This window comes from Coloeus monedula (genome assembly GCF_965178545.1).
Source record: "Coloeus monedula genome assembly, chromosome: 1".
Taxonomy (NCBI): Eukaryota; Metazoa; Chordata; class Aves; order Passeriformes; family Corvidae; genus Coloeus; species Coloeus monedula.
This window is the reverse complement of record NC_138781.1, coordinates 96,751,585-96,768,863: the sequence shown is the minus strand read 5'-3', so window position 1 is coordinate 96,768,863 and position 17,279 is coordinate 96,751,585. Positions and strand designations below refer to the sequence as shown.

The window sequence follows — 17,279 nt, the reverse complement described above, 5'->3', positions numbered from 1 at the left end:
TGATTTTGCATTTGTAAACTTGCTGGGTGGTTTTACTAATGGCTGCGACCATTTTCTTGAACAGTCCCTTTTTAATGTAAACAATCATAGAAACAGGAGTGTTCGTCTTTGCACAAGAAGTGCCCTTTGCCCCTATTAACTGATTTCTAAACTTATATCCACTTATAAGGAAGGTGTGCACACCCCCCATTATTAGCAGGAAAAAACCACATCCGAACACCAGTTTGGCTCTGCTAGTGCTTGTTCCATTTGCATTAGTGCCTGAATCCTGCAAACTCAAACCTCTTAACTGCTTTTTGTTCTGTATTTTGCATCAGTTTAGTTTAAAGAAAAAGAAGACAACACACAGGCCACACTTCACCTGAAATGGTTGAAGTATTTTTGTGTTAAGCACCACTGCTGTCTACTCTGTAACTGAAGGATGATTGATACTTCTCTTTTAATAGACAGGAAGCTATTGGCAGAAAATGTGTTTGGCTTTTTTCGCTAGCACAAATTCAAAGCAAAAGAAATTTTTGTTGGGTGATATGAAAGAAGGACTTGGAGTCAGAACTTTGTTAATATTTTTTTTCTCCGTGTAAACATGGAGATTCATGTTTCTCCATGTAAACACTTTCAATATTTTATAGCAAGTATCTAAGAAAGTAGTTCATCCCTTCCCATAACCTATTTTACTCTGCAGTTAGCAATTGTGGGGCTCTTTCCATGAGGAAGTTTGATATTCACACTCACACCCACAACGAAGTACAGAGTGCCAGCTTTCTTCTTGGAAAACAGAGCAGATGGGGACAGGGTCCTTTCTTTCCTCTGAGCTAGGAGCAACAGTGCCGGCAAGATTATCTTTTCAAGTGAAACCAACTGTTCAAAAAATATACACCAGACCTCTCTGCAGTGCAGCTGTATGTCAACCAATTTCATTGAGAATTTTGTTTCTGAGAAGGCTGAAGGATTTGGCTTCATGATCATTGATCTTGAAAATTATGAAAAAGATGGGGGAAGGCTTCAAGCAGCAAAGGGCTGTGCTGCTACACAGAAATTGAGGTCGCAAACCATAGTGTTTTCTGCCTTTATGAAGGAAAATGGAGTAATTTAACTTTGATGTCTTGGTACATGTAGAAGTCAGGTCGGTAACACTGATAGTAATTTAAAATAAAAAGTGTACATTGAAGTACTTTGCACACTTGAAGAACTCCCTGCTTGCTATGAAAACAAATCATCCTCTGCCCAATTGAAGCTAGAAGTAAACATTAAAAAAATATATATTTGATAGAGGTTATATCTGGTGCTACATTATAAGCTCCATGGAAACTGCATCACTTCTTTTCTTTGTCAAATAAAATGAGAAAATTAAATGCTATATGAAGAAAATCTAGAGGCAATGATGTTCTAGCACTTAGTGTTCTGCTGTATAAAAATGCAAAGAAATAGCTTATTTGAACATCAGTGTTTTCATTTCAATAACTAAACCCTGTTTATCAGTTTAGGAAAACGCCAAATCTTGCAGAACAGAATGCAGGCCATATTACTGAAGAACCAGAAAAATCATACAGTATTTCACTGAAGATAGCCACAGTTTTATACTGAACTGAAGAAGAACATAAAGTCACTTTGTTCCAGAAAGGCTTCTTATCACTAGCAAAAAACACTGAACAAAACCGTTAGTGTCTCCTATAAGCAAAACACTTTCTTTCCTTTTTGCATGTGATTACAGTAGAGTGGAGATGAACAATTTACTGCTGACAGAAATGTGTTCCTTTCTCTGTCTCCTTCTCTTGCTCTATCCTGCCCTTCCACTCAGTGGAGTGCTCCCAATCTGCTCCCAATCTGACAACATTAATTTGATTTGAAATGTCACTAATATAGTAAAACTTTGACCTTCCCCAACCAGTGTTCCCCTAGTTACTATTGCTAAAGCTGTTTCACTTCAAGTGGGATGTACACCAGACTAAATGAAAGAACTGGCAGGCAGAATACTTGAAATCAAACTAATTATATTTAAATGATACATTAACAATTAGCCGGAAGTCCTCAAACAATGTATATAGATAACCAAGTTACGCTCTTCTGTTAAAATGAATCCCATATATTAAATACAATCATACAGCTTTTGGCAGTATTGTACAAGTTTCACACACATAGTAATGACTAACATTGCTTTAGATAAGTGCTTTGAAGGCAACTCCATTGAAGAATGAAGAGAGCAATACAGTCCTGCACCCCCTGTCAGTGTAGCAGTCGTGTTTACAAACATATCTGATGTCAGGGCACTGGCTCCCGAGAGTTGCAAATAAACAGCATTCCATAGTCCAAAGGGTGTCTGTCTCATAATCCCTGAGGCTGTGACTGGTCAATAATGATGATGATAAGAAAAAAAGAATTGGGTTATGGATTGGCTCTGTACATCTGTGACTTTATAGAATAGATTTTAATTGCAGTGAAGCTCGGAAAAAGCACAGAGAGTGGAAAACAAAACAATTCCCTTGTCTGGTCAGTTATGCTCATAAACACTATGATCCTCTGTAAAGAGTAACAGTTTTCTAAAAGCTCTCAAGGAAACTGTAATCATAATATTCTAATTTTTCTCTCTATTTATCCAGAACCCATACATTCATCTTATCCCACTTTTACTGCTTCATATCATTGCCTTTCTCACAATCTCATCTTTCCAAAACATGAATAAGATACCTTCTTCCCTTTTCTTCCTGCTGTTCCATATTTAATATGTCTTTTTTTTAATTCTTACTCCATAAGTGCACAAAACACATTGCTTGCTTACAATGAACCTTCCTGTTCCAGAAGTCTGGAAATAACCTGTAGTCATTTCAGGAGCTTCTCTTTTCCACTGAGAAAAAGCACAATTTACTCAAAGCCCTATAATTCCTGCCACATTTTTTCACACTGTGGGTAAAACAGGAATATGCTCTTCCTGCTTTTTCTGTGAGGGCCCTTAAATGATAATATTTGTACAGCTAAACTACATTTTACATAATTCTTCCTTTTGCTAATATGAAGTAATAGCTTTGTTACTGTTTTCTGATTAGATGAGTTGGTATAAGATAATGGAAATAAATTTATACTGTTGTACATAAAACAATGAGAGTGATTAGGCTGTAAAGTGACTGCTAGATCAATCTTGGAAATGCAGCAGATTCCTATCTCCCTTTGACATTTGGGTTAACGATGGCTATCGGCACACACAGAAACACAGGGGGAGCCCCTTCATTCAGTTTGCATGGCTTGACTTTTGTCAGGAAGAAAACACTACAGACATCAGTGTGGATGGCAGAACAACACCAACACGGTTTGTGATATAACACAAATTCACACATTTTTCTAAAGCTGAGTGAGTACATACTGTGTTCCCTCTTGCTCAGTGAGGACAGTATGGTGTGTTTGCTCATTGACTCCTTATGCTGATTGCTTTAAGTCTAGCAAAGGGACGTCATCATCACCTCCTCCTCCTTCTTTTCTTTCCTGCTTAAAGACGACTTCTGGGATAGTCACCCCTATTTCAGTTGACTGGGAAGCAGCTTTTGTTGCACTGTTCTTGTCTTTCTTTACCTTAGTGATCACTTCTGTGTAAGAGATTTCTTCGGTGAAGGGCTCTGCTGATGGGAGCTCAGAGGTGATGTGTACGCTGGCTTCCTGGATCCCCTCCTGACCTTCGGCTCCTGTTCGTTCTTTATTTTTTTTATGGATCTTGAATGTCTCCTTTGTCGGAGCAGCTTGTGAAATGGTTTTCTTGATTCTTACCCCAGATTGTTTCAGTCTCTCTCCTGACTGCCTGATTCTCTCTCTCCTCTCAGGGGTCACTATCCTAGTTTGAAGCCTGTTTACCTTCTTGCCAAAATTTTGTCTTGTCTTTTGGATATTTTCCCTTGAAAATGCCTTTTTGATGTCATCAATGCGCCTCATGCCTGATTTCTTGAACTTGGTTGCTTTGCTTTCTTCAATATAATATTCTTCATCAGAAGACAGATCATCAGGTGGGAAGAAATCATCCTCTATAGTTTCACCTGCTGTCATCTCTTTGATAACAGAGAGAGATGAAGGACACTCTGTTTCCTCCTGTGAATGAAAGCAGAGAGTCATGTTCCAGCGTGTTTCAAAAAGATGGTGATTCAATTTTTTTTTTTTTTCTGGTTGGCTTGCAATTAATTAGTGGAAATATAATACGGTAACAAAGTAAGGTAGGCTTGTACCATCGTACTCGATCTGTGCATAACACAAATGGCAAAAGAAACCTTTCCCAAGTTCTGTAAAGATATTATATGCAGGATTAAAGATTTCTTTTCACTGTGGTTCTACCTGAAATTAATTAATGCAATAGTCCTATGGGTACTGGCCTCTAATGGTTTTCAGAGCAGACTTGTCTAGGTCTTTTTTTTTTGGGAGCTTATCTGCTCCTCTGGATTGGACCTAGATCCATTATTTCTCGCTGATAAAAGCACACACCCTGTGGACAAAAGAGGCTCTTGGGCTGGTGTCAGCTCTACACTGTCCAAGCAAATGCCTCGATGATATGAGTAGCTTCAGTCTACTACTATTACCAAGACAGTTGTGCATTTTTGGCTATTTGGAACTTAGCAAACACTTTCCATTGCTGCCCAGAAGGGGATGAACCCCAACATATCAACTTAGATATGCTGTCTGCACAAGGGGACAAAGTCAGTAAAGCAGGGAGATGGTTTTTGGTAAACCCAGTAACATTCAATTCACTCAGCACCTGTACCATCGCTGAGGTGAACTTGATTTGTTCCATTTGGAAATGTATTATATTCCTGAGCAAGCACCTTTGTCTCCTGTGGTGAGTTTGGTGGCCTGTTTGGGAATGCAGAATTATATATTTAGATCACACATCTAATGTGTGTCAGCTGCATGTTTGGAAGTGGTGACTATCCTAGACACCTTAGCCCTAGGAATTCATGCAGCCTCTCCAAAGAAAAATTGCTAGAGGCTCAAACCTCAAAGACATGGAAGACTTCCAAAAACTGTCCACAGTAAACAAAAAATTTGCCTAGAATCAGCTAGTGGTTAAGGACATAAAAAAAAAAAAAAAAGGGACAAAAGCTTATGGTGATGAAGGATTTATCTGAACAGGGAGAATCTCCTAAAAAAGTTGTTTCCCTGATCTGCATGGACAGTATGAATTTGTGGCTCAGTGTTAGTGAGTTACTTCTACCTAGAAGTGCAGTGTATGCAGAGTAGAAAAATTGTAACTTGTAGGAGGGGTATGAGGTGGACAATGCCACCTCCTTCTTCCCTCACAGGTTTTTCCATGCATGTGCGTGTGCTATTCTCCCAGGAGGAGCAGCCCTTTGGGGTGCAAACAGGTACAGCAGCTGTATTACACTCTCTAAGCTGTTTCCCATTAGTACTAACCACTTCAGGTGATTTCTGAGGCCTGACAGTGTCAGGACTCTACCTCAGTATTACCATCCTCATGTAGAAAATATTGAGGCTATGAACCCATGAAATTTTGCTGTGAACTTGTTTCCAGCCAAAAAGATGTCTGTCATTTTTCACAGTGACTCATTAGTAGTGAGTCATGTTATTTTACTGAGTGCTAGAAATACATAAAATAACATACACTGAGCTATTTGACAGATAAAGCCCACTTAAGGGTCTCTCATCATGCCTTGGCTTCTATAAAAACCCTCTAGTAAAATAGTGGTTAATGCTTAGAAAAAATAGGGACAAATTGTGTTACATTGATTACAGCAGAATGTTATTCAGCTCATCTATCAAAAACAGCAGGAACAAAACTACAATGTTTTGCTAATAACCATCTTCATTAACATGTGCAAATTAACATTAATTATATAAAGACTTCTACATATAAACATAATCTCTTTTTTTTTTTCCTGAAAATTAACTAAAACACAGCTGGATAATAATTCCTCAAAGTTTTTAAATTATACCCCACTCCTTCAACTGAAATGGTAACAAAAATATTTCCAGAATGAATATTCTAACATTTCAGTACTTACAGAAATGAATACAATATGGGGAGATGAATATGCCTTTCATATGAAGATTACTTTTTAAAAGGAGGGAAGGCAGAGAGACTGTTTTCTCTGCAATATTTGTCTTCCTTAGGAAGAAGAATTGGTCTGTGCTTTTTGTCAACTGCCAGATTTTTATTTAACTTTATGTATTTGCCTTTAGTCTGTTAGCTGAAAAAGAGAGCACTTTAGCTTTCATATACACATTAGAATTAAAAGTTATGGACAAGAACATGTGAAATGAAGATCTTGTAGATGAGACACAGAAACTAGAGCTGCAGATCCTGAGAAATATTTTCATTCTCCTACAGACTCGCAGCATAAACTTTGCCAGATCTTTTATTTTCTTCTTTTCCTTGGTGTCTGCACACATCTTGCAGAATCAAATGTAGCGAGGCAAAACATTAGTGTGAGTTTCTATCTCCTCTCACGATTTCTGGATGTTACCAAAGTGGAAAGTATTAGTGCACCTGTCTAGCATGTTAGGAAGGTTTCAGAATAAAAATACGGTGATTTAGTCTCTGTAGGTGAGCTTTTTCATCTGCTTCCTTTCTCTCTCCTGCTCCTAACTCATTTCTTCTTATCACTAGATATCTGTGCGGCAGAGAGAAGAGAGGAGCTCATCCTTTCTAAGGCAGGAAGAAGATGCTTTAGTACCAGGTGGGAAACAGATGGAGTCAAAGCATATAGCTACCTGCTGCTTTATAGGCTCACTAAAACCAAAGACCAAACACCTACTGATTTCAGCAGCACAGAACAAAGCCCTAAACTGGGTGAGAGCTTTCTCCTTTTTCTAGAAAGCAGATGGGACTGGGAATAGCAGGACTGGGCAGTCCAATGTTCAGGAAGGATGAGAAGGGAGTTGAGCCATCGATGCTGCTGCTTGCAAGCTTTTTGTTAAAATTTTGCTTAAGCATTTTGCTACGAAGAACTTGTACCTACCACCACCACCACCTCATGGGAGGTAAGGGAGGATCTAAAATGAGGACAGGAGATTATTTCACAGTGAAAGATTATACCAAGCAGTCAATTATTTTCAACATGATTTCTTGAGGAAAGAGGCATGCAGTCATATGGGCTGTCTATTGATTAATACATAGGACATGTACTCTGCTTGTCTTGTCTACTGGCAAAGACCAAAGACATGCACAGGCCAGAATCCAAACGCAAATCTGTGGAAGCTGAGCATTCCTTTTCCCTTTCATCACTCCTCCTAGAAGGAGCACCTGCAGAGGGTGCTCACACTGGTCCTGGTGTGTTTGTTGGCCATAATTGCTCATTGGCCATAGTCTCCTGAAAAGGTATCCACCTCTCAACACAATGGAAACAGACCTTTCAAACAGAAAAATATTTTTCCTTCTCTTCCAAGAAAAAAGTTGGTAAATCTGTCATGTAAGTGGTTGATTTGGAAGTTGTCTTGGTTTGTACAAGAAATGTAACGCACATGCTTATATTATGCATCTCTCACCTTCTCACACTTACATGGCCCCTCCACTAACACAGAAACATTTGGGCATTTTTCACCAATTTGGGAATGGATCTGGGTTCTGACACAAAGAAATAAGTGCTCTTCTGTGAAGCTGGTTCTGTTTTGAGTCATTCTACCTGTTCCCCCAAGCTGACATCTGTTCTGAGCAAACATGCCATGGCTCAGGTACCTTGCATGTAGGTCTGAATCTTGTAAGGGGACAAGGGTGCTAAGAAGAGGGCTTGTGTGCTGTGAATGGGTGTAGGAGGAGAGAGGGGAGAAAGGAATCAGATTAGATGGTGTGTTGAAACTGGAAATGTTTTGGAGAAATGCATGGGTGTCAAAGGAAATGAAGCCTGAAAGGAAAAAGACTTCAGGTTTTGTGGTAGCAAAGGAGAGACTGAAAGCACTGGTTGAACGATAAGGAAAAATCCTGGAGACTTTTGCAGTTGTAGTTGCAGGGTAGTTAGATCCACTGCTTAAGAAAAATCTTTAACAGACAAAACTTAAAGGTATGACACCGTAAGAGTGCAAGTGCACAGTTCAGGAGTGGCTGGTGAAGCCCATGGCACAGTGAGTTTGCTAAGAAAGCATCTAAAACCTGAATTTTTTTTTCCTATTTTTTGAGTATTTAACCTCTCAAATATGCCTAGCCAAAGAATTTTGAGTTCTTAAGGGCCTGTCTGAATACAAAGTAAACATGTAAGTAACCCTCAGCTTTGAGGAAGAAGGCCCGCATGGCATTGATTGGAACAGATGGCTCCAGGGGCAGAGAATATTGAAACCCAATGAAGTCTGACTCCATCATTGGCATTTTCACCCTCTGCTCTCATTTCACTTTAATTCACAATTAGAAAATTTTCAAGGGGACATAGCCTGTGTCCTTCAAACCCTCCTTCTGCTCTTCAACCTTTCCCTTGGCTGCCAAAATTCTAGCTGCTCAGCACCCATGGGAGGGAACAGTGACCAGTTTGCAGGCACTGCTGGCATCTTGTGACCACAAGGAAGGGATCAAAGCAGTAGCATTTTTTTCCCCATAGGATATAGTAAAGCATTTATGAGAGAAGGCTAACACACCTGCTCCTTAACCATGCAAAGGAAAAGGTGCTGACTTCTCCACCTCACTGAAACCTTAAAACCAGTAGGTAAATAATCTTAAATGTGGCAGTGCCTCTCATCAACACTATGAGACTCTCAAGGTGGCAATGCTCAGATAATTGAAATCCGCAGGGGAAAAGAGGCTGTTTCAGAAAGTGCCTGCTTGATAACCCTGCCTGCACAGTCAGGCTCTCCTCCTCTCTGGGAGGAGAAAGGGGGAAATGGCAGAGCAAATTGTTTAGCAATGTCTCAGGTATTTTGCAGCCATAGTGTCCTGGTAAAGATCAGGTTGGCTCTAAAAGTAGCCTTCACTTACTGCTGCACTAAGGAGCCAAAGGGGGCTGCTGGAAGAACATCATGCCTTCAGCAAGGACTGTGAGGCTGGGAAAAGGAAAAAGGGTTGTTGAAAAGATTCCCTCACAAACTAATTAGCTAAATTTCCACTCTTTGGGAGTACAGATGGAATCAATAATTAATAGCAGCAGTACTTTTATTTTCCTTAAGAAAATGTGTGTTTTTCATTTAGAGCTCACTTGATTTGCTAAGTGATACAGTGACATAATGTCACCGTAAAACAATACTTAGGCTTTAAGTACATCAACATTTTAATGATAGTTTCAGTAATAATTTTATTATACCATTTGAAAATGAAAAATAATTGAATATGAGGGCAGTTTAATGAATGCAGCCAATTCAAGAGCTTTACATCCCTTGTCCTTCCCTGGTTTTTGGCACATGTATTCTAGGTTCGTATTTCAAAACTCAAACTGGCTTCCAAAGTTGGCAAAGAGAAGAAAAGGTAATACACTCTATTACATGTAAATATTTGCTAGAAACGCTATAAACTGGTTTTGTGCTCTCTTTCCAAATAGCTTGAAAATGTAACTGTAAACAGCTTTAATAATGGCAACAGTTATCAGCTCTCAACTATTGCCTAATTTCAATCAACACTTTAGCAGAACAAAGCTTTTTTAAATAAAAGAAAACAGAAAACCAGAATGACCAAATAATTAATTTTTTATATATCTAAAATAACATATATATCTATGAAATTGTGTATTGTATATATATAAAATCAAGACTCAAAATGGTCCTAAATAAACTGCTCCCAGCATAAGTAGGGAGGAGAGACTGATGAAACTCCATAACTTGGAGTCATTGTGTTGCACATGGAAAAGGTCACAGCAAATTATCTTTCAGCCTTGGGATGTGTGACAGGGAAAGTGCAGGTGACAATTAACATAAGCACAGATGGGTCTGGCTGGTGATCACCGGACAATTCTGAAGCAGAGCACAAAGTAGCAAAATGGTCAAAGGCTACCCAGCGCCTGCTCTGGCACAACTGCTGTGTCTATGACAACTGGTGATGCAAATGATGGGCAGCTTATGAGCAGGAAACTGCGTTGCCACAATGTTTTGAAGAAATCATAGAAATTTGCATGTTGAATGAATGATTTGTTATTCAGACTGGTAGCCAAGGTAAACCAGCAAAACATCTCCTTGAAATTGTGCTCTAAATCAATATGAAACCACTGATGAATAACCAATTACAAATAATTCAGTACTTTTACTCATATTCTAACAGTTAAGAGTGAAGCTTTATAAATCTCAAGTGATCCCTTCATTTCTTCTGCAAATATGTCATTTCAGACTCTCTGCCAGCAGGCCAAAAAGCTGCTCAGATGAGAGTGAAATAGGATTATTTTAAAAGGCCACCTAAGAAATTTTATCAAGTAAAGTAGACAGAGAATAAACACTTCAGAATATAAGACTTTACAGCCAAGTGCTGTTGCTTGCATTTAGAATTATTTTTACACAACAGAAAACCAGCCTGGTCAGAACAGTGAACTCCCCTCATTTCTCTTTCCTGAGAAAAGACATCACATCCCTTTTATTTAAACTCTGACAGAAATTCATTAATTCAACCACCAGCATACAATGACTACAAAGGAACTCGGCTCATTCTCCCATTATCGTTGTCTGTAGCTTGCAGCAGTCAATGAGCAACCACTTCCCAGTTACACCACATCAGTGGATAAGCCCTTGGCTCCAGGCTACCACATGCTGCATAAAAAGGATGACTGCAGCTTCAGGGGAAAACAAAAGCTTCACACTTTCTCTGCTTTGCTATTGTTTTATGGAACTAGATCAGGGAATAGTTCTGCAGGTCACTTCTCAGGCTTGCAATCAAACTGGTGAAATCTCTCATTTCCAATTTTTCTGGAAGCCCATTGTAAGTGAAGGAGCAAAAGCATCACAAGGCAAAAAAAAAAAAAAAAAAAGGTAATGTTTTGATTCATTCATTCATCACATGGTGACTACTCGTACAAGTCAGCTAGACCAGGGAAGAGTCCTCAAGTACAAGTGAAAGCCAGTTCAGGAGCTGCTGAACTTGTCTGCCCTAGCAAATGTGTCACCATATGAACTCACTTCTGGTCAACCTTTTAACTACATGGGGAGAACAGATACTTATAACGTAGAAACTGTATCCAGAAGCAGATGTCTACAACAGGTTGGGGGAATCAGGTTCCACACACTTCTCTCTGCTTCCTTGAAAGGAGTATACAAGCCAAATGTAAAAACATCTGTGTTACTGATATCTAATGCCTGGCAAGATGAGTCCTGTCCCAGATCCTAAACTTCCTGTTTGTGACTTCACATATTCCTTATCTCTGTTCCTGTGCTGTTTTGATCAACTTTACTCCTGTGCTAAAGGAATAATTGCAAGGTTTTGCTATCTTCGGCAGTGCTGAGAATATGAATCCCAACCACGTGTCCCCAGTCAAGTCCATTCCCAAATCTGTGCCTCAGGAATGAAGGGTGCTGCCGAACAGCTGGACTTGATGATCTCAAGGGATCTTTTGCAGTCTAAGTGATTCCATGATTCCATTCTAAGACACATACGTGCCCACAGCAGCCAGCCACAGTTCCTGGTGACAGTTCCAAGCAGCCTCTATGACCACGGAGAAGGGACACAGCACAGGAGGCTCATGTTGTAACTGTGCTCCTCCGCTGACATGCAGGGCAACCACAAGGGAAGCCCTGGACAGCTGCATCCAGTGCAAATGTAAACTAAGATCAGCTGTTTCCACCACTCAGTGCTAATAGGTCGAGAAAAATCAATGGCAGCTCTGAGGACAGCCTGTCCCCTGTGAGGATCATCCCCAAGGAACAGGTCTGGGGGCACCAGACCAAATGGTGTTGAGTCAAGTTTATAATCTGGTATGAACACAGTCCTGCAAAATATGCAAGCTATTTTATTTTAGGAACACAGAAATAGCCCAACATCTGGGTTTATTATTATTATTATTATTATTTTTAAATTTTCCTTTCTCCTCATTCCTTGCAAACATATCACTAAAAATGCAGGTTTTTTTATCTGGTTGACAGCCTCTTCATGAGTGGCTGCTGCACAGCACGGGGCCAGCTCTGCACTTTGAACTGGAGCACTGGGCTCAACACTGCAAACAAAGGGCTCTTGCGACACTCTCTGACACAATCCTTGGGTTTATTTTATTCTCTGTATTCTCAGCAAAGGCAATATGTATAAGGTTTCTGCCACAAGACTCCAACAAAGGCCCAGTGTCACTGGTCTCTTGAGGCCAGTATTCTGCTGTCAGAGGTAGTCAGACAATTTGCACCATTTTTTTCCCATTAAGTTTTCACACTCCACTTCAATAGGAATTTAAGTTTCTTCTCTTCCCATGAGTTCTAGAAGGCAGTTTTGTCCAGACCCTTTTGTCTCCAGGACTGGAGACATCCATTTATAGTTTCAGATCAGAGCTAAAACTACAGGAATTAGCACCATGTACACTCAAATTAGCATTATTCCAGCTGTAAAAGCAATTTGGTTTCTTGTCTATATTTCTTTCTATGAACTGACAGCTTCTAATTTTGAGCACATTTTACTATTATCACACCTTTTCTGTACCAAGATTTTTAATGAAAATATTACACAGTTGACAAAGACGGCCTTAGGAGCACACTTTCAGAAACCCATTGCAAGCTTCATTTCACATTTCAACACAATGCACTGACACCTGTTGTTTTTCCAGATTATCTGTTATGAGGTAAGATACCAGGCACATAAATATGAGAAAGGATAAGACCTCCCATGTTTCTGCAAAGCAGAAAAATGATCAAATATGAACCACCTAGCACAATCTGCTGTGGGTGAGCTATTTAACTCCATGCTACTAAAGATTTTGTTCTGCAGGGCAATTTTTGAGCTTGCCATTCTTATACCCAAATGGTACCAAATTAATGGCAATCTCCTGAGCTCCTGACACCCTGATTTCTACTGCCACTTCAGATGAAAGTGCTTCGACCTCAGGTTTCCAGACTATTGTTCCCATCTTGATCTCACCATTCTTAGTGTCCTAGTCATTATAACCACAGTGGGCAGGAGAAGATACGTATATTTTAACTTATTTATGCATATTATCAGTGGCATACGCAAGGCTGCTTGTGTGAGCCTCTGCCCGTGTGTGCAGTGGAGCAACCACAGGGAAAAAAATCAGTTGTAACCTGATAGTGTAGGCCAGTCAAGCCATAACCTTACTTGGTTTATGACATGTCCACTAGTTTTAAATGTCAGACAGCAGTGAGTGAAACAAATCCACGTGTCCCTTCATAGAAAGTTGTTATTCATTTATGGTGCTTATGTAGTAATAATAGAAAAAAGGCCAGTAACATGGACTTTCTGGTACCTGTACAGTCCCATTTAAAGAGGGACCTGCAGAACATGCAGAAAAGCAGATGAAACAAGTTCTTTCGGGGTAAAAACAAAAAACCCCTTTAATTTCAGAATAATTTAGTCAGAATGATTTAAACTGTTAAATGTTCTTTGACTTCAGAGAAATGATAGCTCTTACAGCTGGTTATTCAGACTAATCTGAACAGAAATGAGCAGTGACCTGTACAATCTACAACATCCTTTTTATTCCCTGCTATAGTCTGAGGGCACATAGCATTCCAGGGTCAAAGACCTCACTAGAAAGTCTGAAGTAACCTGGCATTTTTAATCACGCAGTCAGCCTAGGGAGGAGAGCTGCCTGCTACCAAATCTTTTCCTCCACCACATGGCCTTCTAAAAACGAATGCTCTCAATTCCGTAATCGTTCTGCTTAAGAATGATCACTTTGTCTCTTTTTAATCTGAGGATATCATCAACCCTTTTCATCATTGCTGAGGTGTCTTGGGACCATCTCCTTCAGCCAATGATCCTTTTCAACCTGCCTACTCCCTCCATCAGTGGTAAGATCAAAGCTATCCACTTGAAAGAAAACCTTTAGTATTTAATTGGTGTTTTGTTTCTCCTCATATGCTGATGTTCTGGCAAAAGTTAAAACGAAAACTCACATGTACTCACCCATGTACGGATTCCATGGCAGCAACCCACGGGTCATTGGCCCCATCACAATGTCCCAAACACCTCATCAGAAGAAAACCTCACTACAGAAGAGCCATCAATCACAACCACAGAGTAAACAACTTGGTTATATCCATTTGTAACGTATAGCACAGGGAGCACCTTGGTTCCCAGACTCCTTCTCATCCTAGCCAAGCTCCAGTCATTCAGGTCTTGGCACTGCAGCAGTGTGCCTGTGGTGTAAATCAGCAGTGTGAAAATCACTGCACTTGTGTGAAAGAGACTCTCATAAGTGTACCTGTGCCTTGAAGTTGCAGTGCACTCTTGCCTACCGAGTGTGTTCCAGGTTTTGTGCAGCGCTGCAGTTATCCCTCTCCAGAAAGTGTTAAATGGCGGATCCTAGAGGGATCCACATACCTGCCTCTCCTCTGGGCAAGTGGGAAAAGGTTGTTCAACCTACATTACAAAAGGGATGGAAGTTAAGGAGGGAGTCATTCATATTCTCACTGACAGTTCTAAACCACTGTAGGAAGAGGAAGCCAGAAAGACAACAAAAAATGCTGTTTCCCTTCCTGAAAAGTACCACCTAAGAATTAAACATACAGAATAGGGTGCAGGTCATTCTTGTCCAGCAAAACCAGCAGAGAGATCATAAACACCTACTGAAGGTGTTTCTTAGAGAAAGTATACATTGTGAGAGCCACCTTTTGTATGAAATGCCTAAAATTCCAAAGGCTGTTCTTTACACCTGCATGTAAATCCATTTTGACCGTATGTTACTGTATTTTTAAATAAACAACAGCTCAAGTCTTGCCAGCAGAAAAAAATTGCATCATATAATGAATACTGTTTTAAGAACAAATATTTTCAAAGCATTGATTCTGCTGCAGTCATTATGGTAAAGGCCCATCAATGAAATGACATTATGCCATTAACCAGAGGAGTCACAGAGATTTATTATCTTTAGCTGGAAAATGATTTGCAACCAAAAAGTGAAAGTGCCTGTATTCTATTCCAGGATGATGATGCAGCTTGCAATAATGGTAATAATAGGACAGATTGGGCCTGTACTTTTTACTGAAAAACTATAGTAAGTAATTCAGTCAGAAAATCTGGGAGGCACAATTTGGCTCTATATGGTACTAACAGAACACTAAAGAGGTAATATTCCCTACCTTCAGCTTTTTCTCCTTTTTTCAGCTATTTTTTCCCCAGTAGTAGAAAATGAACTATTTAAGAAAGCTAGGTTATGGAGAAGAATTTGTCAGCTGTACACGGTGGTGAATAAGCTCAGTGAAACACACGGCTCCATTCATTGCAAATGAAGTTATTTATGTACAAACAGATGCAAGAGTAGAGTGTAAAGCTGAGTGATGGGAAGTGCATTGTGTTACTCATGAGGGGTGTTATTTTCAAGAACGCCTAATGAGGAATACAACCCCTTTGAAAGAAGCTTTGGTGACTTGCTGGTAAAAAAGGAGCAACTATGCTTCTGGCAAAAGATCAAACACTCTTACTTTCTGCTGACCTGGGAAGCTGGGAAGTTCCAGCAAAGGCAGGATCAGACCATTAGACAAATGTGTTTCACAGCACTCATTGACAAGACCCCAGAACTGTCTGCGCTGTTTGTATGGATGCAAGTGAGACCATGCTGTTTCATGAAACTTCTTTTCAAACACAAATTTTTTTAAGTACAATGAACATCTTAGAATAAGGTCAGTGAAAGAAACTACAAGATTTCCTTGCCCACTGTGATTGAAAGAACAGTGCTATGTTAAACCATTTCCAAGGTAGAGCATGCAAGGTAGTATTTGCTGTCATGAAGGGTTTGTGAGTCTGAGCTTTAGTTTGTACATATGCTGCTATACACCGAGACAATGAAAAAAGTCCCAATTTGTCAGCAGTATGAAAGCCTGGGCAATGATGCCAGTTAAACAAGCCATGCTTTGAAATTAGTGTTAGAAGAAAGTCTGTGTTTCAGGGAGCCTGAAAACACTTTCGCTATTTGCACTTCTACCTAATACGGTGAAAAAAATAAGAGATGAATGTCAGGCATGGTTTGTATGACAAGATTCACAGGGCCTGCCTCATATTACCTTTCAGAGAGGCAGCAAATAGTCCTTGCTGATCTGCAGTTAATCTTACACGACTGGCTCAGAAACCTACCCACACTAATAATAGACCCTGTGTGCTGCTGCCAGTAGGTTCATGCTGAAAGGCACTGGGGAGCACAGATCAACGTCAAAGAAAGCACAAAATAACTCCTATGTCAGACAAACCGCACCTTTTGCTTCATTAATCAGCACCTACCAGAAGTCACCATGGAGGTGGCAAAGAGACAGTACCACAAGAAATTAGGTTCATGGTTACCTGATAGATCACGACCCGGAATTTGTTTTTTCTCAGCATCTCCTCTTGTTTTGCTTTCACCTTCTGCACGCTGGTGCTCTGCCTCTCCACACGCGCCCGCACCTCCTTCATGGTGGAGCTGACTTTGCGGGTTTTCTCCAGTAACTTGTTCACCATGAAGCCTGTATTGCCATGAGCCTGGGCAAGCTTTAAAGTGTCAATCTGTATGGTCTTGATGGCATTTTCCATCTCCCTATGCTTCTCCTCTATCCTTTTCTGGCTTGCCTGCACGCTGTCAACAATGTTGGCGACTTTGTCCAGGACTGTCACAATTGTGTAAGCTGCATCTTGCTCTTCTTCCTCCTCAGTGGCGCTGGAGAGACGATTTTGGTGTGTTTTGTCAGCCTCCGAGGTGAGTTCGCGGCGATCCATTTTGCCTGCCTTCAGCCAGGTTGGAGGGAAGTGAAGTTTCGGTGATCCTGCCAGAATGATTCTGGCGCTGTTGCAGGGAGCCAGGGCGACAGCTGGCTCCGGCGATGCTCAAAGTAGGGCGTGAAACGCCGCTCCTGGAGCTTGGTCAAATACTTCTGACTACAAAATATCCACACATGATTGTTCAGATACTTTCAGCAACATGAAACCCCTAAAATTAGGAAGCAATATCTGGAAAGGAACATACGTTTAAAGGGTCACGCTTCTGTAGTGATGAAGTTATTAGTGTTAATCCAGGAAAGTTAAGTAACTTGCTAATTAAGCAGGAAAGCAAACTTGCATATTTTTAAAGATCTACTTTTGTTTTCATGTTACTGGAGTGCTTTCCTCTGAGGGAATTCAAAAAGCAGTCAGGGAAATTAACAGTTGGTTTTTTTTCCAGCAAAACAACTTCAGGTCTTCAACTTGCTGCAATTACCCCGTGGGGTAACAAATAAACACACTAAACCAGAGACAATATAGTGAAAATGTTGTATTGTGACATGCTTTTCCAGTT

The 17,279-nt window shown here is 40.2% G+C and overlaps 1 protein-coding gene across 1 annotated transcript; it reads right to left on the bottom strand.

The window, feature by feature from the left end:
- Positions 1-1,971: 1,971 nt before the first annotated feature.
- CAVIN4 (caveolae associated protein 4) lies at positions 1,972-16,813 on the bottom strand. Its single transcript, XM_082280015.1, has 2 exons — positions 16,313-16,813; positions 1,972-4,068 (listed from the first exon to the last, which is right to left on the bottom strand). The coding sequence occupies exons 1-2, from the start codon at positions 16,721-16,723 to the stop codon at positions 3,409-3,411; spliced, it is 1,071 nt and encodes a 356-aa protein (XP_082136141.1). The 5' UTR covers positions 16,724-16,813; the 3' UTR covers positions 1,972-3,408.
- Between the last annotated feature and the right edge of the window lie 466 nt (positions 16,814-17,279).